Below are 23,495 nucleotides of genomic sequence, written 5' to 3' on the forward strand. Positions count from 1 at the left end.
CCCAAAAGAGGAAAAACGGATCCATAGCCACCACACTCAATATCTTGTATCACGAACATGAGACAATAACCGGTTTTCATTGTCTCTATACCAGACAATATTAGCTTCGGCTCGGTGGGAAAACTACATTGTAGCTATATTTTGATTAAATATTTAGTCAGTATTTTAGGTAGGTTAATTTAGGCTACGTATATAATAAAATGCGGTCTGGGCGACCCCCTCCCATAATTTTTTGTTGTAGTTTTCATAATTTTGTTGATAAAGCATTATATTTTCATCACATTTTGTTTTATTTCGTTAGCATTAACCAAACTTCACTTCTCGACAGAACTTGAGTGTGGTGGCTATAAGACACAACTACCTAAATGCTAATGCAACGATTATAGAACGTGGGCAGACATGGTTGAGCTGAAGATTGAAGTTTACTCTTTACGATCTTTCACAATAGCTCAATCACAAATCATAAATCGAATTTCAAAAATCGATCTTTCACAAATCGAATTTCAAAAATTCATCTTTCACAAATCGAATTTTGCGGTCGTCATTTTTCAAAGAAGACAGTCACTTTAGAACACAAAACCAAATATGAAAGTAAAACTTAGTAAAATCAAATTGACTATTTTTTTTTAATCCTCTCTTTATAGAAGTTTTTTTAAACCCAAAAATCTCTTAAGGAAATTTTTTCAGCTCAGTAAAGTGGATTTTAAGATAACCGCCATTGTCTGCGTTATCTTCAAATTCACCATCCACTTCAGCCAAACATTAAAGTTCGCGAAATGGTCTGTCTTAAGGCATCATAAATACACCTACACACATACAAATGACGTACACATGCCATTACTGAATAATTAAAGCATAAAGACACATACAGAACTGGTAAATTAGGAACAAAGAATCGAACAAAACTTCTATCTACTTTTGCACACTAAAAAAGTTGAAAACGGGTGTAGCCTACTAAAACGCATGCAATTTCCAGAAGCAAGAGTTCCATGGCGGTGACTTAACTGCAGAAGAAAAGATTATGTTTAAGAAAGTTTTTAAGAAATGTCTATGGAGTTTTTTATTCAACGAAAACTTACATTAGCGGCTTTCGGTCTCTAAGAAATTATAAGATAATGAACTATATCTTACGTATGATCCACCTTTTTTCAGAGATATACCCCCTCCCTCCGACGAAAAAAGTTCCTGTGTAGGCACCCAGGTCATATCAATACGTTATTAACTTTTGGTTTTTATTAAACATATTTATTAACATATATGATTTCATATATCTTAAGTATGATTCACCTTTTTTCAAAGCTATACCTCCTCCCTTTGACGAAAAGAGTTCCTGTGTGGGCATCCAGGTCAAAACAATACGTTATTATTATTATAATTATATTATAATTATACGTCATTTGTGTCCCGATGTCCCGGTCTGTAATTTCGTCAGTCGAAAACATGACGTCAGTCAACACACAAACATGACGTCACCCGACAGACCCACACACAGACAACTTATTTTTATATATATAGATTTATTAACATATATGATTTCATATACCTTAAGTATGATTCACCTTTTTTCAAAGCTATACCTCCTCCCTTTGACGAAATAAGTTCCTGTGTGGGCATCCAGGTCAAAACAATACGTTATTAACTTTTGACTTTTATAAAACATATATGATTTCATATATCTTATGTATGATTCACCTTTTTTTAAAGATATACCCCCTCGCTCTGACGAAAAAAGTTCCTGTGTAGGCACCCAGGTCATGACAATACGTTATTAACTTTTGGTTTTTATTAAACATATTTATTAACATATATGATTTCATATATCTTAAGTATGATTCACCTTTTTTCAAAGCTATACCTCCTCCATTTGACGAAAAAAGTTCCTGTGTGGGCATCCAGGTCAAAACAATACGTTATTAACTTTTGACTTTTATAAAATATATATGATTTCATATATCTTATGTATGATTCACCTTTTTTCAAAGATATACCCCCTCCCTCTGACGAAAAAAGTTCCTGTGTAGGCACCCAGGTCATAACAATACGTTAATTAACTTTTGGTTTTTATTAAACATATTTATTAACATATATGATTTCATATATCTTAAGTATGATTCACCTTTTTTCAAAGCTATACCTCCTCCCTTTCACGAAAAAAGTTCCTGTGTGGGCATCCAGGTCAAAACAATACGTTATTAACTTTTGACTTTTATAAAACATATATGATTTCATATATCTTATGTATGATTCACCTTTTTTCAAAGATATACCCCCTCCCTCTGACGAAAAAAGTTCCTGTGTAGGCACCCAGGTCATAACAATACGTTATTAACTTTTGGTTTTTATTAAACATATTTATTAACATATATGATTTCATATATCTTAAGTATGATTCACCTTTTTTCAAAGCTATACCTCCTCCCTTTGACGAAAAAAATTCCTGTGTGGGCATCCAGGTCAAAACAATACGTTATTAACTTTTGACTTTTATAAAACATATATGATTTCATATATCTTATGTATGATTCACCTTTTTCAAAGATATACCCCCTCCCTCTGACGAAAAAAGTTCCTGTGTAGGCACCCAGGTCATAACAATATGTTATTAACTTTTGGTTTTTATTAAACATATTTATTAACATATATGATTTCATATATCTTAAGTATGATTCACCTTTTTTCAAAGCTATACCTCCTCCCTTTGACGAAAAAAGTTCCTGTGTGGGCATCCAGGTCAAAACAATACGTTATTAACTTTTGACTTTAATAAAACATATATGATTTCATATATCTTATGTATGATTCACCTTTTTTCAAAGATATACCCCCTCCCTCTGACGAAAAAAGTTCCTGTGTAGGCACCCAGGTCATAACAATACGTTGTTAACTTTTGGTTTTTATTAAATATATTTATTAACATATATGATTTCATATATCTTATGTATGATTCACCTTTTTTCAAAGCTATACCTCCTCCCTTTGACGAAAAAAGTTCCTGTGTGGGCATCCAGGTCAAAACAATACGTTATTAACTTTTGATTTTTATAAAACATATATGATTTCATATATCTTATGTATGATTGACCTTTTTTCAAAGATATACCCCCTCCCTCTGACGAAAAAAGTTCCTGTGTAGGCACCCAGGTCATAACAACACGTTATTAACTTTTGGTTTTTATTAAACATATTTATTAACATATATGATTTCATATATCTTAAGTATGATTCACCTTTTTTCAAAGCTATACCTCCTCCCTTTGACGAAAAAAGTTCCTGTGTGGGCATCCAGGTCAAAACAATACTTTATTAACTTTTAACTTTTATAAAACACTAGCTGTTGGGGTGGCGCTTCGCGCCACCCCAACATCTAGTTGGTGGGGGCGCTTCGCGCCCCCCCCCCCCCCCCAAGCCCCCCCACGCGCGTAAGTCGTTACGCGCCATATTAGTTACGCGCCATTGTAGTTGTGTCCCTATGTCCCACCTGTGAATATAGATATATATATATATATATATATATATATATATATATATATATATATATATATATATATATATATATATATATATATATATATATATATATATATATATATATATATATATATATATATATATATATATATATATATATATATATATATATATATATATGTTTTTAACTACGTAAAACTTGCGAATATACAACATTCTTTGCTGTCCCATTGTCTGTGCATATAAATAGATTGTCAGGTTTACCGACTCTTGAACATGCAACATATAATGGTCCATGGGAAAACAATCCGTATTCAGATCTATACCTCATGATTCTAATGATTGCCCTTGAGCTTTGTTGATGGTGATTGCTAATCGACCATTCCCTGAGTCGCCATCGTCATTTATATATCCCCCTGTGCACCCCGGCGTCCCCTTTGTAGTTATGTCCCTGTGTCCCGGTCGTCATTTATATTCCCTGTGTCCCGGTCGTCATTTGTGTCCCGGTGTTCCAGTCTGTGATTTCTCTTTGAGTGTCCCGGGCGTCATTTATATTCCTTGTGTCCCGGTGTCCCGGTCGTCATTTATATCCCCCTGTGCCCCCCGGCGTCCCCATTGTAGTTGTGTCCCTGTGTCCCGGTCGTCATTTATATTCCCTGTGTCCCGGTCGTCATTTGTATCCCGGTGTCCCGGTCTGTATATACATTCGTTTTTTAGTTTTGTTTTTCTCCTTTATTTTTTTCCTTTTTTCTTTTTTTTCTTTTTTAGTTTATTTAGATTTTTAGATTTTTTAGTTTTTTTATTAGTTTTTAGTTTTTTTGTAGTTTTTACCATTTTTTTAGTTTTTTTAGTTTTTTTTTTTACTTATGTCCTGGTCGTCATTTATACTCCCTGTGTCCCGGTCGTCATTTGTGTCTCGGTGCTTTGTTGATTGCTAATTTATATTATATTTATATTTATATTTTTTATATTTATTAATATTTTTTTAGTTTTCTTTTTCTCTTATTTTTCAGTTTTTTCCTTTTTTTTAGTTTTTTCTTTTTTAGTTTTTAGTTTTTTTTTGTTTTTTACCTTTTTTTAGTTTTTTTAGTTTTTTAGCTTTTTTAGTTTTTTTATTAGTTTTTAGTTTTTTTTTAGTTTTTGCCTTTTTTTAGTTTTTTTTTAGTTTTTAGTTTTATACCTTTTTTAGTTTTTTTTAGTTTTTTAGCTTTTTTAGTTTTTTTTCTTTTTAGTTTTTTTTGTAGTTTTTACCTTTTTTAGTTTTTTTTCTTCTTTTGTATTAGTGTGAAATAATTCAGACGTCATATGCGGACAAACACGACGTCACTCGACAGACAGACAGACAGACATAACCCACAAACAACTTATTTTTATATATATTTATTCATATTTTTTTAGTTTTCTTTTTCTCTTTTATTTTTCAGTTTTTTCCTTTTTTTTAGTTTTTTTCTTTTTTAGTTCTTAGTTTTTTTTTAGTTTTTTAACTTTTTTTAGTTTTTTTTGTTTTTTCTTAGTTTTTTTAGTTTTTTTAGTTTTTTAGCTTTTTTAGTTTTTTTATTAGTTTTTATTTTTTTTGTAGTTTTTGCCTTTTTTTATTTTTTTCAGTTTTTTTTTAGTTATTAGATTTGTACCTTTTTTTAGTTTTAATAGTTTTTTAGCTTTTTTAGTTTTTTTTTTTCTTTTTAGTTTTTTTTGTAGTTTTTACCTTTTTTAGTTTTTTTCTTCTTTTGTATTAGTGTGAAATAATTCAGACGTCATATGCGAACAAACATGACGTCACCTGATCCACAAATCCACACACAGACAACTTATTTTTATATATATACTAGCTGTTGGGGTGGCGCTTCGCGCCACCCCAACACCTAGTTGGTGGGGCGCTTCGCGCCCCCCCCCAAGCCCCCCCGCGCGCGTAAGTCGTTACGCGCCATATTAGTTACGCGCCATTTTAGTTGTGTCCCTGTGTCCCACCTGTGAATAGAGATAGATATAAATATATGTTTTTAACTACGTAAAACATGCGAATATACAACATTCTTCGCTGTCCCATTGTCTGTGCATATAAATAGATTGTCAGGTTTACTGACTCTTGAACATGCAACATATAATTGTCCATGGGAAAAACAATCCGTATTCAGATCTATACCTCATTATTCTAATGATGTGTCCCTGTGTCCCGGTCGTCATTTATATTCCCTGTGTCCCGGTCGTCATTTGTGTCCCGGTGTCCCAGTTTGTAATTTCTCTTTGAGTGTCCCGGTCGTCATTTATATTTCCTGTGTCCCGGTGTCCCGGTCTGTAATTTCTATTCGAACAATCCCTGTGTCCCGGTCGTCATTTATATATCCCGCCTGTGCCCCCGGCGTCCCCATTGTAGGTTCTTCAGTCATTTTACAATTAAACATTTTTCCGTGAACAAATTTCTTAAATACCGTTAATGATGTCACCGTCAAAGCAAAAATGACGACAACTAATTTCATGACGTCAGCCGACACAGAAACAGGACGTCACCTGATCCACAGATCCACAGACAGACAACTTATTTTTATATATATAGATATAGATATATATATATATATATATATATATATATATATATATATATATATATATATATATATATATATATATATATATATATATATATATATATATATACTAGCTGTTGGGGTGGCGCTTCGCGCCACCCCAGCACCTAGTTGGTGGGGCGCTTCGCGCCCCCCCAAGCCCCCCCGCGCGCGTAAGTCGTTACGCGCCATAATAGTTACGCGCCATTGTAGTTGTGTCCCTATGTCCCACCTGTGAATATATATATATATATATATATATATATATATATATATATATACTAGCTGTTGGGGTGGCGCTTCGCGCCACCCCAACACCTAGTTGGTGGGGGCGCTTCGCGCCCCCCCCAAGCCCCCCCGCGCGCGTAAGTCGTTACGCGCCATAATAGTTACGCGCCATTGTAGTTGTGTCCCTATGTCCCACCTGTGAATATAGATATATATATATATATATGGTTTTAACTACGTAAAACTTGCGAATATACAACATTCTTTGCTGTCCCATTGTCTTTGCATATAAATAGATTGTCAGGTTATCCCCCTGTTTCCCCCGGTGTCCCCGTTGTAGTTGTGTCCCTGTGTCCCGGTCGTCATTTATATTCCCTGTGTCCCGGGTCCCGGTCATCATTTGTATCCCGGTGTCCCGGTCTGTATATACATTCGTTTTTTAGTTTTGTTTTTCTCCTTTATTTTTTTCCTTTTTTTTTCTTTTTTAGCTTATTTAGATTTTTAGATTTTTTAGTTTTTTTTATTAGTTTTTAGTTTTTATTTCTTTTTAGTTTTTTTGTCCCGGTCGTCATTTATATCCCCCTGTTTCCCCCGGTGTCCCCGTTGTAGTTGTGTCCCTGTGTCCCGGTCGTTATTTATATTCCCTGTGTCCCGGTCGTCATTTGTATCCCGGTGTACCGGTCTGTATATACATTCGTTTTTTAGTTTTGTTTTTCTCCTTTATTTTTTTCCTTTTTTTTTCTTTTTTAGTTTATTTAGATTTTTAGATTTTTTAGTTTTTTTATTAGTTTTTAGTTTTTTTTTTCTTTTTAGTTTTTTTGTAGTTTTTACCTTCTTTTTAGTTTTGTTAATTTTTTTTTTTACTTGTGTCCTGGTCGTCATTTATACTCCCTGTGTCCCGGTGCTTTGTTGATTGCTAATCGAACATTCCTTTTGTCCTGGTCGCTTTCTCTTTGAGTGTCGTCATTTATTTTTTTCTTTTTTAGTTCTTTTAGTTTTTACCTTTTTTAGTTTTTTTTTAGTTTTTAGTTTTTTTAGTTTTTTACCTTTTTTTAGTTTTTTTAGTTTTTTAGCTTTTTTATTTTTTTTATTAGTTTTTAGTTTTTTTGTAGTTTTTGCCTTTTTTTTTAGTTTTTTGTCCTGGTCGCTTTCTCTTTGAGTGTCGTCATTTATTAGTTTTTTCCTTTTTTTTTTTAGTTTTTTATTGGTTTTTACCTTTATTTTAGCTTATTTTTCAGTTTTTTCCTTTTTTTTAGTTTTTTTTTATTTTTTATTTTTTTTAGTTTTTTACCTTTTTTTAGTTTTTTTAGTTTTTTTAGTTTTTTAGCTTTTTTACTTTTTTTATTAGTTTTTAGTTTTTTTTTGTAGTTTTTGCCTTTTTTTAGTTTTTTCAGTTTTTTTTTTAGTTTTTTATTGGTTTTTACCTTTATAGTTTTTTTAGTTTTTTAGCTTTTTTATTTTTTTTATTAGTTTTTAGTTTTTTTTGTAGTTTTTGCCTTTTTTTAGTTTTTTCAGTTTTGACGTCACCTAATCCAGTTTTTTCAGGTGACGTCACCTGACACATCCATCCACACATCCATCCATCCATCCATCCACAGACAACTTATTTTTATATATATAGATATATATATATATATATATATATATATATATATATATATATATATATATATGGTTTTAACTACGTAAAACTTGCGAATATACAACATTCTTTGCTGTCCCATTGTCTTTGCATATAAATAGATTGTCAGGTTTACCGACTCTTGAACATGCAACATATAATGGTCCATGGGAAAACAATCTGTATTCAGATCTATACCTCATGATTCTAATGATTGCCCTTGAGCTTTGTTGATGATGATTGCTAATCGACCATTCCCTATCCCGGTGTCCCGGTCGTCATTTATATCCCCCTGTTTCCCCCGGTGTCCCCGTTGTAGTTGTGTCCCTGTGTCCCGGTCGTCATTTATATTCCCTGTGTCCCGGTCGTCATTTGTATCCCGGTGTCCCGGTCTGTATATACATTCGTTTTTTAGTTTTGTTTTTCTCCTTTATTTTTTTCCTTTTTTTTCTTTTTTAGTTTATTTAGATTTTTAGATTTTTTAGTTTTTTTATTAGTTTTTAGTTTTTTTTTCTTTTTTTTTGTAGTTTTTACCTTCTTTTTAGTTTTGTTAGTTTTTTTTTTACTTATGTCCTGGTCGTCATTTATACTCCCTGTGTCCCGGTGCTTTGTTGATTGCTAATCGAACATTCCTTTTGTCCTGGTCGCTTTCTCTTTGAGTGTCGTCATTTATTTTTTTCTTTTTTAGTTCTTTTAGTTTTTACCTTTTTTAGTTTTTTTTTAGTTTTTTAGATGAAAATTTTTTTTAGTTTTTTCCTTTTTTTCTTTTTAGTTTTTTATTGGTTTTTACCTTTATTTTAGCTTATTTTTCAGTTTTTTCCTTTTTTTTAGTTTTTCTTTATTTTTTATTTTTTTTAGTTTTTTACCTTTTTTTAGTTTTTTAGTTTTTTTAGTTTTTTAGCTTTTTTACTTTTTTTATTAGTTTTTAGTTTTTTTGTAGTTTTTGCCTTTTTTTAGTTTTTTCAGTTTTTTTTTTAGTTTTTTATTGGTTTTTACCTTTATTTTAGCTTATTTTTCAGTTTTTTCCTTTTTTTAGTTTTTTTTAGTTTTTAGTTTTTTTAGTTTTTTACCTTTTTTTAATTTTTTTAGTTTTTTTAGTTTTTTAGCTTTTTTATTTTTTTTATTAGTTTTTAGTTTTTTTGTAGTTTTTGCCTTTTTTTAGTTTTTTTAGTTTTTTAGCTTTTTTATTAGTTTTTAGTTTTTTTTTGTAGTTTTTGCCTTTTTTTAGTTTTTTTTCTTTTTAGTTTTTTTGTAGTTTTTACCTTCTTTTTAGTTTTGTTAGTTTTTTTTTTACTTATGTCCTGGTCGTCATTTATACTCCCTGTGTCCCGGTGCTTTGTTGATTGCTAATCGAACATTCCTTTTGTCCTGGTCGCTTTCTCTTTGAGTGTCGTCATTTATTTTTTTCTTTTTTAGTTCTTTTAGTTTTTACCTTTTTTAGTTTTTTTTAGTTTTTTAGATGAAAATTTTTTTTAGTTTTTTCCTTTTTTTTCTTTTTAGTTTTTTATTGGTTTTTACCTTTATTTTAGCTTATTTTTCAGTTTTTTCCTTTTTTTTTATTTTTTTTTATTTTTTATATTTTTTATTTTTTTTATTTTTTTTAGTTTTTTACCTTTTTTAGTTTTTTTAGTTTTTTTAGTTTTTTATCTTTTTTACTTTTTTTATTAGTTTTTAGTTTTTTTTGTAGTTTTTGCCTTTTTTTAGTTTTTTCAGTTTTTTTTTAGTTTTTTATTGGTTTTTACCTTTATTTTAGCTTATTTTTCAGTTTTTTCCTTTTTTTTTAGTTTTTTTAGTTTTTAGTTTTTTTAGTTTTTTACCTTTTTTTAGTTTTTTTAGTTTTTTTAGTTTTTTAGCTTTTTTATTTTTTTTATTAGTTTTTAGTTTTTTTTGTAGTTTTTGCCTTTTTTTAGTTTTTTTAGTTTTTTAGCTTTTTTATTAGTTTTTAGTTTTTTTTGTAGTTTTTGCCTTTTTTTAGTTTTTTTAGTTTTTTAGCTTTTTTATTTTTTTTATTAGTTTTTAGTTTTTTTGTAGTTTTTGCCTTTTTTTAGTTTTTTTCAGTTTTCAGTTTTGTCACCTGATCCAGTTTTTTCAGGTGACGTCACCTGATCCACAGATCCACAGATCCACACACAGACAACTTATTTTTATATATATAGATATATGATTTCATATATCTTATGTATGATTCACCTTTTTTCAAAGATATACCCCCTCCCTCTGACGAAAAAAGTTCCTGTGTAGGCACCCAGTTCATAACAATACGTTATTAACTTTTGGTTTTTATTAAACATATTTATTAACATATATGATTTCATATATCTTATATATGATTCAACTTTTTTCGAAGCTATACCCCCTCTCTCCGACCTAGGTCATAACAATACGTTATTAACTATTCTTAGTAAATAAGTAGTTTTCAAACTCATTCACTTCAATTGGTTTTATCAAAAGACGCAAGCACAGAGAACATCCTGGACGTTTGAACTAGGATCTTATAATTCCCGTATGTTTTGCAACAGATTGATTATGATAAAAGTTGAAGCGTTGGGTAAGGAAAAGATTGATCAGGTGGACAGCTTCATTGACCTTGGTAGTATTATTAGTAAAGATAGTGGGAGCAGTGAAGGTGTTAAAAGTAGAATAGCCAAGGCTTAGGGTGTTTTATCACAGTAAGAAAAAATTTGGAAGAATAGGAAAATAAGTCTGCAAACCAAGTTTAGAATATAGGAAGCTATGGTGATGACAGCAGTCAAATATGGCTCTGAAGCATGGGAGGTCCGGAAAACAGAGGAAGATTTGGTAGGTCTCTCCCCCCCCCCGGTTGACTCACCGTATTTCAAACAGTAGACTGTATGTGAAGGAAGATTTGTTTAGTGAGGAAGAATTAGCGACAGTACTAAAAGGATTAAAAAATAATAAGGCCCCAGGTGCTTATAGTATGATTAATGAGTTTCTTAAATATGGTGGCTCTGAGGTTAGGAATAAGTTACTGAAGATTATGAACATGATTTTTGAAAAAGGGGAAGTACCCAATGATTTTAGGAAAACCTTAATTAAACCACTGTATAAGAAAGGTGACAAGAGTGAGTGTCGTAATTATCGAGGCATTAGTCTGGTCTCTGTAGGTAGCAAATTACTGAATAATATGATACTTTTTAGACTGAGACATGCTGTAGACAAAGTTTTAAGGGAAGAACAATGCGGTTTTAGAAAAGGTAGAGGATGTGTCGACCATGTTTTCACTCTTAGGTTAATAATTGAGAAGTCCCTTCGTTGTCAAACACCTTTGGTCCTCAGTTTTATCGATTATGAGCAAGCTTTCGATTCTGTTGATAGAACAGCGTTAACAAAGGTCTTGTCGTTATATGGTATACCTGAAAAATACATTAAAGTGATTTGCGCCATGTACGAGAATAATACTGCTGCCGTTAAGGTAGGAAATGAGGTTAGCAACTGGTTTTGTATTAAATCAGGAGTTAAGCAGGGTTGTGTTCTATCCCCCTTTATATGGATCATTTTGATGGACTTCGTCTTAAGGAGCACAGGAAAGGCAATTGGAGACCATGGAATCAAATGGGGAGGAAGAACACTCCTGGACTTAGATTATGCTGATGATTTAAGCATATTAGATGAAAGTGTGAGCAAAATGAATGAATTTTTAGAGGTTTTACGAGTTCAGGGTGCTAAAATAGGCTTGAAAATTAATGTTAAGAAGACTAAGTCACTAAGGCTAGGAATAAGTGAAGATGAACAGGTGACATTAGGTAACGAAAAGATTGATCAGGTTGGGAGCTTCACTTACCTTGGTAGTATTATTAGTAAAGATCGTGGGAGCAGTGAAGATGTTAAAAGTAGAATAGCTAAGGCCCAGGGTGTTTTTTCACAGTTAAAAAAAGTTTGGAAGAATAGAAAGATAAGTCTACAAACCAAGATTAGAATATTGGAAGCTACAGTGATGACAGTGGTCAAATATGGCTCTGAAGCATGGGCACTCCGAAAAGCACATGAAAATTTACTAGATGTTTTCCAGAGAAATTGCCTACGGATTGTTCTGGGTACCCGGCTGACTGACCGTATTTCAAACAGTAGGTTGTACGAAAAATGTGGTTCAATCCCGCTTTCTGGAGCTATAATGAAAGAAAGGTTGAGACGGCTAGGCCACGTTCTACGGATGAAAGATGACAGATTACCGAAAATTGTCCTTTTTGGCCAACCGTCTGGGGCTACACGGAAAGCAGGTCATCCTTGTCTGGGTTGGGAGGATGTCATAAATAAAGATTTAAAGGAAATGGGAACTTCCTGGGAGGGTGTAAAGAGGGAGGCTTTAAATAGATTAGGTTGAAGGAGGAGCGTGCATAGCTGTGTTGGCCTCAGGCGGCTTGGTGCTGCACTGAGTTATTAGTAGTAGTAGTAGTAGTAGTGGACTGTATGAAAAGTGTGGCTCAATCCCGCTTTGGGGTGGGAAGATGTCATATAGAAAGATTTAAGGGAAATGGGAACTTCCTGGGAGGCTGTAAAGAGGGAGCCTTTGAAAAGATTGGGATGGAGAAGGAGCGTGCGTACCTGTGTTGGCCTCAGGTGGCTTGGTGCTGCAGTGAGTTGTTGGCAGTAGTAGTAATCATTGACAACTTCGAGCAAGTGCTATTTCAAAAACCTCTTTAATTTGCTTGCTTTTTTCTTGTAATACAGCCCTCCCTACTAAAACTACTTAGCCTGAAATAACTTTCTTCGAGATCAACTTCCGTCAACATGCAACACTTTATACCAAGTTAAACAATTTAACTACGGAAGTCAGCTTTCAACCCAATTTGTCACACCAGGAGTCAGAAACCATACCCATAGTGACATGTCGTCCTCTTGTGACATGGTTGCAGATTATAATTGCCAGTTGTCAGTGCATTTCGAAACTGATCTTTAGTTTGTGTGTATTGAAAGTGATGCCATGAGTTGCTAAAATAGATACTCTGAAAACATCCTACTTCCTTCCTTAACTTATGTCCAGTTTTTAGTAAACGCCACTTTATTACATCTCAAGAAAATATAGCCAACACAAACAATACAGTACTTCAGATACTTTTGGTCAAAATATAAGTTTCTGAACTTTGATGACTTAAATACTGACTCCTCGATATATTGAACATATGGTTAATATATACCTCAGGATTTAGGACACTGTCATTTTTCTCCTGAGCATAGTTCGAGCGACACCCTCACTTGACACGTTTGGATATTTTTTTTCTCCAGGCCAAAATGACATAATAACAGCACAACAACCAAGTGGAAGTTTGGAGAGTTTGGACATAACTATTGCCAAATGTTGTGTCTGAGGACATTAATCCCTTAAAAAAATTAATGAGAAACAAGCTAAAAGCATGCAAAATCTGATCATGTCGTCTCGAAGAACTTCCAGTCAAACTCCAACTTTAAACTAGACTCGAGAGCAAACCAGTTCGGTTTAAACAGAAAAAACACGTCTTCTCAAAAAGATGAGCAAATCTCAGTCTTGAGTATCATCTAATATGGCATGATCCCAGTTTTCGAACACTGCAAGATGCTTGATAAACAAGATGCTTGTTAAGTCGCGCAACCGGAACTCTTTCGGTGGATGCACTGTTCCTCCGTTCAAGAACCACAGAAGCTGGCAAGAAAGTCAAGCTGAGCTACCTCATGTAGAGTCAATTGCTAAAACACCGAGCATAGTATTCTTTACCTGAGGTCATCCGCTCAATGAATTTTCTCAAACAAAATCCTAGATTACGTCTAGCTTTCTTAGGTAGTTCCTGTGGGACCTTTCCTTCAATAAACAAACTCTTCGGGTTAAAGACAGAAACGAATAAGGTTCGAATTCTATGGTTCCACTGTATGTAGCAATAAAAAGCTGTTGATAGACACTCTTATATAAAGCACTGTCTTGTCCCAAAGTTCATTTAATTTCAGACGTTTGCCAGAAACTAGACACAACCAATATTATTAAGAAATAGAAAACGACTTAGGTACTTGTCGTTGCACGCACACGGAAATTTCTCTTGAAAACGAAGGGGAAAAGTAAGACAAAACAGGTGAATGATACGGGCAATATTACAGAGCGCGCACTTCATCTTATATGACGTACTGAAATAAAATATTGCCTAGAGTTCAACTTACCAATGACCTGGTATTATCTTAAATATGAAATAAAATAAATTGTATTTTACTCGGCCCAAATCCAAAAATATTTTTCTTATCACTTGTATTTAACGTACCTTGAGGTCATTAGAAAAATCCACTATACTTAGGGCGGAGAAGTAATTTGTACAGAAGCGAGTCATAATGTTTGTTCAGTTCGTTGTCTTGAGCTTCATTTTAACGCCTGACCTGACACACTGATCAGAGCTTTGACTCCTTCACGTCGAGTGAACGACAATAAGCCATATTTGTTTGGGCAAGAATTTGTCATCAGCCAAACGAGCCTCAATGCCGCAGCAGCAAGATTCCAACTTCCAAAAAGGACTGATCTCTATTCAACAATACATTAAGAAGGAAAGCGACAGCATGTACTTTGGCGAAATCTTTGCACTCTTTCTTCAGTGCCATCAGTAAAGGTTTATTAACAGGGAAACATATTGTTTTGAGACTGTTTAAACTGTTTTAACATTACCACTTCTACCATCATTCTTGTTACATGTATAGTGGCTGTTTCCCCGGTGGTGTAGCAAGGAGGGCAAATGGGACAGCTGTTTCCGGGGGCTGCCCTGAGGGGGCACCAAATTAGTTTTTTATCGCCGGCAATATGATCTACTTGTATTTCGGTAGTAATAGTTAGGGGGGGGATGACTTTATACCCTAACTAAGCCTCTCTATTAACCAGCTTGCGTACTGCTTTAGTTTGTCTATATTATCTGGTAGGCAAGTAAAAAAAAATTTCCGACCTCAGGCTCCAATATTCTAATATTTGAGCCTTGGCGAGCCCTTGGTAAGATCTAAGCCAAAAGAATCCGCTTAAACTCTATTAATAGAGGCCACAATCTTGACAGGGCCTTTTGAGAGTGAGGCTGTTCTTATTCCTCGCATTCCCATGATTCCAACGGATCTGCCTTTTCAATTTAAAAGATTGCAATTCCCAATTCGATTAGCATTTGCACATCACCATTAACAAAGCTCAAGGCCAATCATTAGAAAAATGTGGTATAGATCTTAATACTGATTGTTTTTCCCATGGACAATTGTACGTTGCATGTTCGAGGGTCGGTAAACCTGACAATCTATTTATATGCAGCGACAATTGGACAGCGAAGAATGTTGTATATTCGCAAGACCGGTGTTTTAGACCCGAACTTGACCACTAACATCTAGCACATCTTCCTCGACCCTTCGAAAAATCGGGTTTTAAACCTGTACTTGACAACTGACAATCTAACATACAAAACAAGAGAAGATAACGAAGAAATTAGTGAATCACTTGACCACTGATATCTAGCTTTTCTTCAACAACCTTTCAAACGGCCCACATTTCATCGTCAAAATTGTCAATTCATATCATAATTCTTTAAAACTTTAGGGAAACGGTTCGTGAGCGTTTTTTAAGAAGTCAAGATAAAATACAAATGCAGATTTTAAAAGGTTTTCAATGGAAAGAATGTAAATGATAATTGAAAAGTTTTCCATCTGCTGTAAGAGGTTTCTGCGGGTGTTTGACGATAAAATTGAGAATGATAGCAAGATTAGATTACTCATTCGGTCCCCAAACTTTCAAAGTTTGAACGGTTTAAGAGAGTATTTATTGTTCTTTTTTTCTAAACTACCGCTCTTGAAACACTTTTCTGGAAACTACTTTGGGTACAAGACCCATTTTTCTTGGAAAAAGGTTGGATCAATTGGTTAGTAAATGAAATATAGGCAAATTGTGTTAAAGTAACAGGCAAACACGGAAAGCTACAATATTCCGAGAGAAGCCTGGGTACCAATCAGGGCCGTATTCAGGATTTTTTTGGATGGGGGGGACGTGGTTACAAAAGGATTTTTTTTGGCGGGGGGTACAAAAAAAAAACTTCAAAAAAACGCATTCAAAATGTGTTTATATTGATGTTTGTTACATTTTTACAGGTTGGACAAGGTGTGTGACATCTAGATAGAGACCTAGACATCTAGACAGATACAAAAATCCTTACAAAAGGATTTTTTTATGGAGGTACAAAGAACTTCAAAAAACGCATACAAATGTGTTTATATTGATGTTTGTTACATTTTTACAGGTTGGACAAGCATTTCGTGTGTGTGTGCGGGGGGGGGGATTCAAACCCACTAGCCCCCTGGATACGGCCTTGGTACCAGTCCATCAGGGTGAAAATTTCTAGGTGCTTTTTAACCTTTTATTTGTCAACCAACCTTGACGTAGGTGGTGTGGAGGGGAGAACCCCACCCCTCTAAGATCGTTTCATGAAATCCACCAAGGAAATTAGGAATAAATGGCACCCAAAGTACATTCCCTTGTTTATAGACTCGTCCCTTCTCTAAGTATTCCTAGCCCCTTTAAATAGGATAATTTTAATCGTGTTGTATTTTTGCATATTTAGATTAATTTCCGGCTAGAATTTATTTAAATAGCTAATTGGGGCCTACCATCATTATTTTTCATTACATTTTTTTTTTGCAAAAGCATATATTTGATCTAGCTCAAACATTATCTGATTCTCACGGTCTTGCCTGGTTTAAAAATTGTGAAAAATGTTTCCTTTCTAGTCATACCGATTCTAAACCTACACGCTAGAGCTGGTAGCGTCTACGAGAATTGCAGTAAGGAAAGCTCTCTTGAATCCGCCATACAGTTCAGATTAGGTTTCTCCAACGCCCCTTCTCCCACCAGAGACGTAGCTAGGTCTTTCAGCACCCAGGGACAATGTCAGTTTTCGCCCTCCCTCACGATTACAGCCAAAATAAAGACTAAGTGAAAGACCTCAGTTTGACTCCACCTCAGAGGCTGCGCCTAGAAACAGTCGTCTCCGTTGCCCCCCCCCCCTAGCCACGCCACTGTTCCCACACAGCAATAAAAAATCATTTGAGCTTGAACCTATGCTTCTCGGCAAAAGCAACCCACTCGCTAAGAAATATTCGTGAAAGATAGAGTAGAATAATAGCAAAACAAGCCACAAAAAGGTCCAACAGTGGCATCACGTGTGGTGGTTGCGCCCTAGCCACGCCACTGTTCCCACACAGCAATACCAAATTATTTGAGCTTGAACCTATGCTTTTCAACAAAAGCAACCCACTCGCTAAAAGATCCGTGAAAGATAGGGTAGAATAATAGCAAAACAGGCCACGAAAAGGTCTAACAGTGGCATCACGTGTGGTGGTTGCCTCCTAGCCATGCCACTGTTCCCACACAGCAATAACAAATTATTTGAGGTTGAACCTATGCTTCTCGGCAAAAGCAACCCACTCGCTAAAAAAGATTCGTGGAAGATAGAGAATAATAAAAGCCTAGGGCTATATCTGATCACATTCCAGGGGAAGAGTTGGACCATAATTGTGACAATAATGATTATTATATTCGGAAAAAATATTGAATGGGGAATGGAACGGTATACTTTTTCAACTGATTTGGGAAATTATGCTTTACTTGTCGGTTATATAATACACAATCGAGAACTTGTATCACGACGACGAGACAAGAAACTGGTCAAGCAAATTATTTATACCAGACAATTTCCTAGCTTTGGCTTGGTTAAAAATACATTATAGGTAGGCCTATATTTTATTTAGCCTCAGTATCTAGTTGGTTTTTCGGTTAGGTTAGGTCAGATTGGGTTTTTTAGGTTACGTCTTTAATATATGTTATTCTTTACCCACTCCCCCACCCTAATATGCAAATATATACTCCAAATTTGTTTCTGAACTATTATGTTTTCATCATATTTTGTTTTATTTCATTAGCATTAACCAAACTTTACTTCTCGAGTGTGTATTATATAACCGAAAAGTACTAATTATGAACCAGGATTTCTGCTGTGAAAAAAAAAAAAAAAAACAATGTTCTGCTATGTCCACAATAAAAAACAAATAGCCTAGAACGATTCGATCAAAACTTCCAAATTCAACAGTCGCTACCATCATAATTGCATCCCAGGCTTCATCAGTTTCTTTTAATCAGATTTTCATGTTTTTTTTTTCCATTTTAATAATTCATGTTTTCAGCTGACTTTTTATTAAATAGTAGTCTATATTTCCAAAATTTATCATTCTTATGTAAAGACATGATGCTACAGAGTAGTTAGCCTAGTCGAATAGTTTTTCTCATATATCTATATTAGGCGGGGGGGGGGGTGAAGTAAATTTTTCTAAATTTTAAACTTTTAAGAATCATACAACTTTGCATTTTACGATTTCCAAAAGTTGTTGACATAATTTTTTTTTCATATTTCCAATATGAAAGATGCCTATATATGAAATATATATGAAAATATATATGAAATGCCTATATTTCCAAATTTATCATTCTTATGCAAAGACATGATGCTATAGCGCGGTTTGCCTAGTCAAATATTTTTGGTCATATAGCCTATCTATATTAGGCACTTTAGTAAATTTCAGCACTTTTAGGAATCATATTTAGGAAAAGTTGTTGGCATTTTTTTTTCCTTTTGAGTGGGCCTAACTGTACACTAATGCCGAAAAAAGAAGTATATAGCCTAGCAGATGAACCAACCTCAAATTCTGACATATTCCTTGTTAGATCAGCCTACTCCAGAAGGAATACTTGTTTACACGACGCGGTCACACCTTCAATTCAAAAACAGACGACGCAAGTCCTTCTCTCTCGTCTTGACTCAATAACGAATTTCAAGCGCTCGATCAGCTCTGGGCGAGATTCTTTCCCAAATTTTTGGCAACCGTTTCGATATTTCAAGAATATAAAAACCACAAATGACGAAATTAATAAGCCATCTATCTTTTGGGCTGTATCGCGGTTCAACTATCTTATTAACCAGGCCAGTTTGATCCGGAAACGGTTTTGACACACTATACAACATGTGTCAATATACTGAAATTTGGTCACGATTAGATTATAGAGGGGATATAGTCGTATTTTGGTCTTACAATACTTGGTACTGCAGAGAGCTATTAACAATGGCGTAATTTCGTATAAATACTGGGGGAGGGGGGCAAAGTTGAAGCCAACTTTTACAAATCAGGAGAAAATGACAATGAAAACTGAAAAATGAGTCATATATTAACATAGGGTTAAGATATACTCAAAGAAAACTGACATGTTTCTCTGGATACTTAAAATATGGAGGCTTATTTTAATTTTGACAAGATTTTTTGCAGAAACTAAGTATCACCTAGTTGGCAAACTGAAGTCTGGGTTGGCAAAATTAAGTCCGGAGTTGGCATTTACCCCCCCCCCCTCCTGTCCGTTGATTTATTGTATTACACTTTGGGGGGGGGGGCAAGAAGGGTGCATATCCTGATAGTCATGTATCCGGCTATATATTACATTTTTTCTCCAGATTATTGGGTTGGGGGCGACTAACCCCCTCGCAAACGACACCCCTACAGTACTAAAGCTGCATAATAGCGACTTTACAGAATGAGAAATACTAGAAAAAAGAGACGGTACTTCTGTATTAGACAGTACACACTGGAGAAGTTTGCTGAATGTAAGATCTAGGAAAACCGGTTTTATAGCCACAATGACAAATCGTGGGTGACAGAATGCATTGGACTTGTATAATTTGGGCTACATATTTGCACATTTGGGGGTGGGGTAAGGTTAGATTAGGATAGCTCACTTTACCCCCCCCCCCCTAATTTACAAATATGTTGTGAAAACTATATTATTATATAAAATAGTATTGCACTTTTTTTAATGTTTTGGCATATCTCTTTAGGGTTAAACTAACTTTACTTCTCGAGTGTGTACTGGCTGTAACGGAAGTACAAAAGAAAAATTGCTAGTCATTGCTAAAGATTGCTAATTTCATGTTTCCTATGGTTTAAACAGCCATTATGAAAATTCATTCCCATCCCCCTGATGCCCCCACCTAAAGCCTTAGGATATGCAGGCAATCAAACTGGAAAAGACACTAACACAGTAAGGTTCTTACTTTATAATATGCAGGATATTTAAAATAGTTAAACTAACACATTTCCTTCTATTGTTATAAACTTTTAAACTCATTTTAAATAGAGCTTTTTATCCAATATTATTGAAAAAAAAGCTTTTCCGGGAGAAGTAAAGAGCGAAGTTAAAACTTAAAACGAATAAAAATTATTACTTCACAGCCTATCTAACATATACCAATAAGACTAGTGCAAATAAATCAACTGGTGATATTTCCCTATGTTTGTAGGATTACAGAAAACTAGCGCTTTACTGAAAACGCAAAATAATATGGGAGTTTTAGTACGGTAGAGGTAAACTATTTAAAGACACTTTTAACCGTATAAAAGTAAAGCAATTTTAGATTGTTGCTTTATTATTTTTTTTTTTTTCGTTTAATTTGGCATCAACGCTGCAGAAGCTCAACTCAGTGATTAATTGTTGTTTTGGATTTGAAAAGGACATTTAATGATTATTTTGTAGACAAGTTGAAGCAATCTTGTTATTGTTAAGAATACAGACTCGCTTTAGAATTTGTATCACAGCTTGAAATTTTCCGTTTTATATAAAGAAGTAAGTGGATTTCTGGAGTTCATATTGCGGTTCATGTGTTCTTCATTTCGAGCAATACTAGGTGAGACCATGATGTTATCTGATAAATCAATCCATTATTTTATATGCTACTTAATGAAATTAAACTTATTATTTTAATACCTAAGTTCTTAAGACTATTTTAAATGTAAACTGAAAGTTACTGATATCACAGCTCCTGTAAGATTGTGAAAAGCGCTATAGATTGGTTTGTTGTTGTGAGGTTATGTACTTACTTTTGGCTCTTAAATCATTATTTTTGTTTTTTATGTTTGGCTTTTGTGTTTTCAGTAAAGTGCTAGTTTTCTGTAATCCTACAAACGTAAGGAAATATTACCAGTTGATCTATTTGCACTAGTCTTATTGGTATATGTTAGATAGTCTGTGAAGTAATTTTTATTCGTTTTAAGTTTCAACTTCGCTCTTTAATTTTCTTGGAAAAACTTTGTTTTTTTAAATTAATCTTTGATCGATTTTTATTAAAATTTAATGTAGAAACAATACTACCATGATTTGTTTTTATTTATGTGGAATAATTCCTGTTCGTTTTAAGTTTTAATATTGCTCCTTAGTTCCAATTGAAGACTTATTTTTTATATAATTTCTAGTCACCTTCAATCTAGGTAAGATAAAGCACCTCAACCCTTATTAAGAAGCTCAGAAAAGAAGTCGTGTAAAAATTGAAGGAAAAACGAGTTTAGAGTGGAAAAATAAAACCAAAACATAGTGTCGTTTCTTTTTGTAAAATCTTTTTTTCTGAAGAAGAAGAAGAAATAGAACTTTAAATTTTTGTTTTAAGAAATTAAATTTAGTAGCACATAAGAAAGTATCTTTAGGTGAGTAGCTTCAACACAAAAGGTTAACTAAGCAGACAGGTTTGCATATCAACATGTTTGTGGAAAATTTTGCTAGCTCAAAAGAAATGTGCCTTTAGGTTTAGGGAGTTATTTGACCCGTCCCTAAATAGAAAATCCACTTATTACTTAAAGATGAAACGAAATTGAAAAAAATATATTTTTTGTGCAGGTAAGATAAATCAAAATGTTTGACAACAGGAGAGCACCTACGGGGGGGGGGCTAAAGGGTCTGCAGTTCCACCTAAAGAAAAAAATTACATTCTATCTTTAAATCTTTTTTTAATCTGGTCAGTTTTATCATTCCTTCCTTAGTCTTTACTCAAAACTTGCATTCAAAGGGCTAAAGTAAACTTAAAATAATGCATTAAAATACTTTTTTCTTCAAAGGAATTTTTGAATTTTTCCATTGGTTGCCCAAGGGACCCCCATCTAGCGCCCTTGACAAATAGCTTGACAAAATAGCTTCCGGGACATGCTTTGAAAAATAAGTGCACCACATTTATAAATACAGTGAAATCATTTGAAAAATAATCTATAGAAGGTGCAAAACCGTAATTAAAAAAAAAAACAAGCAGAAATCGAACGCAATACACTATAATCTGAGGTCCAACGCTGTACTACCAGAACCACGCCTCTAATAATTTAATTTGATATATTTGGCGTCCGTACCTTAATTGCGTAGCTTATTAAGGAGGCTTGAAGGAGAAACATACAGGGGGTGCTCTTGCAAACCTCCAGTTAAGGATTTTGACCATAATTATTACAATGATGATATCGTTTTATACTTGCAAGCTTTTGTATTTAAGTAGTGACACCAAAAGTGTTGTTTTTAGTGCTATATCGCACTTCAAACAAATACAAAGAAGAAACAATAGGGAAAATCTTCGTCGCTATTTTTATATCACACTTACGGATGACAAAGTTGATAAAGATGACGTAGATATGAGCAATAGCTTTCAAATGTGTCATAAAACTTCACTTTAAAAAGTTATGGTAGCCCACTAGCCTCAGCTTTTCCACTTGATACATGACACCAAAAGTGCCGTTTTTAGTGCCCCTTGGAATTCGCTAATGATGGAATTTACAGAAAAAACGTAGATATGAACAATATCTTTTATATGAGCTATTAAAAATCTGTCTAAGATACGCGAAATACCAATACGCCCAATAACAATGCGCCCATACCGATATGTCGGATACCTATACAGCTCTTTCCCCAGGGAGTATGGAGGATCATATCATCACCCAAACCATAGATATTGGATCTTTGAACTATTCTGAACAAAATGGCTATATCAAAATTTGAATTGGTTAACTTTGCGGGGAAGGGGCCTTCATGTGGGGGGGGGGGGCTCGTTCCCTTCCAATATTTTTGGTCATTTAAACAAGGCGCTAGGATATTTAATTGCTGTTCAAATAAGCCATTAAATAGCTCTCTACGGTGTTCTGGTCATTCGAAAGCCCTGGTGAAAAAGAAAAAAGAAAAAAAGAGACACATCAGTGCTACCCATGGAAAAAAGTGATTTTCCTTGGTGTTCAAAGTGAAGGACTGTAATTGTCTTGCTAATTGTTGTCGACCATGCTGTTTCCGATGGTAGACTTTCTATTTCAATCTGGTGCCATTTTCAAGTGGTTTTCTTAAATCGGCATAAATTTATTTTCGTAACAAACTTTTACATTTAAGATTAACCGAAACAATAGTTACCATTCCTGAATCAGTGTCAGATGGCAATTTTTTCACTCGGCAGCTTTTTAAAAGATCCGTTTTTCAAATTTCGGTTGCTATAGGATGTGGTTTCGGTTGCTATTGGCTGTCAGTTGCTTGGGCAACCGAAATTTGAAAAAAAAAATGTGTTTTTCAAATTTCGGTTGCTATGGGCTGTGGTTTGCTTTACTAGGTGCAGCTACTGCTGCAACCACGATTTAGGATAATCATTAAGGCTAAACCGGATATCTCAAGTCTATACAACGTAATCGGTTTCACAACAGATTAAAGAAAAAAAGCTTACTAAAAGCTTACCAAAACCTTAAAAATCCTGCTAGACAGAAGATGACTTATAATAAGGGATTAAATAAAAAAATTGTAA

General features: G+C 34.0%; 1 protein-coding gene across 5 annotated transcripts in view; it reads right to left on the minus strand.

Moving 5' to 3' along the window:
- LOC136043722 (annexin B10-like) overlaps positions 1-18,731 on the minus strand; it is a 68,798-nt gene extending 50,067 nt beyond the window's left edge. For all 5 annotated transcript variants that reach the window (XM_065728632.1, XM_065728631.1, XM_065728630.1 and 2 more), the window contains exon 1: positions 18,563-18,731. In XM_065728632.1, the coding sequence (XP_065584704.1) occupies positions 18,563-18,577 (15 nt within the window). In that variant the 5' untranslated portion in view covers positions 18,578-18,731. The remainder of the gene's footprint in view (positions 1-18,562) is intronic.
- Between the last annotated feature and the right edge of the window lie 4,764 nt (positions 18,732-23,495).

The sequence above is a fragment of the Artemia franciscana genome, unplaced genomic scaffold (genome assembly GCF_032884065.1).
Source record: "Artemia franciscana unplaced genomic scaffold, ASM3288406v1 Scaffold_867, whole genome shotgun sequence".
NCBI lineage: Eukaryota > Metazoa > Arthropoda > Branchiopoda > Anostraca > Artemiidae > Artemia > Artemia franciscana.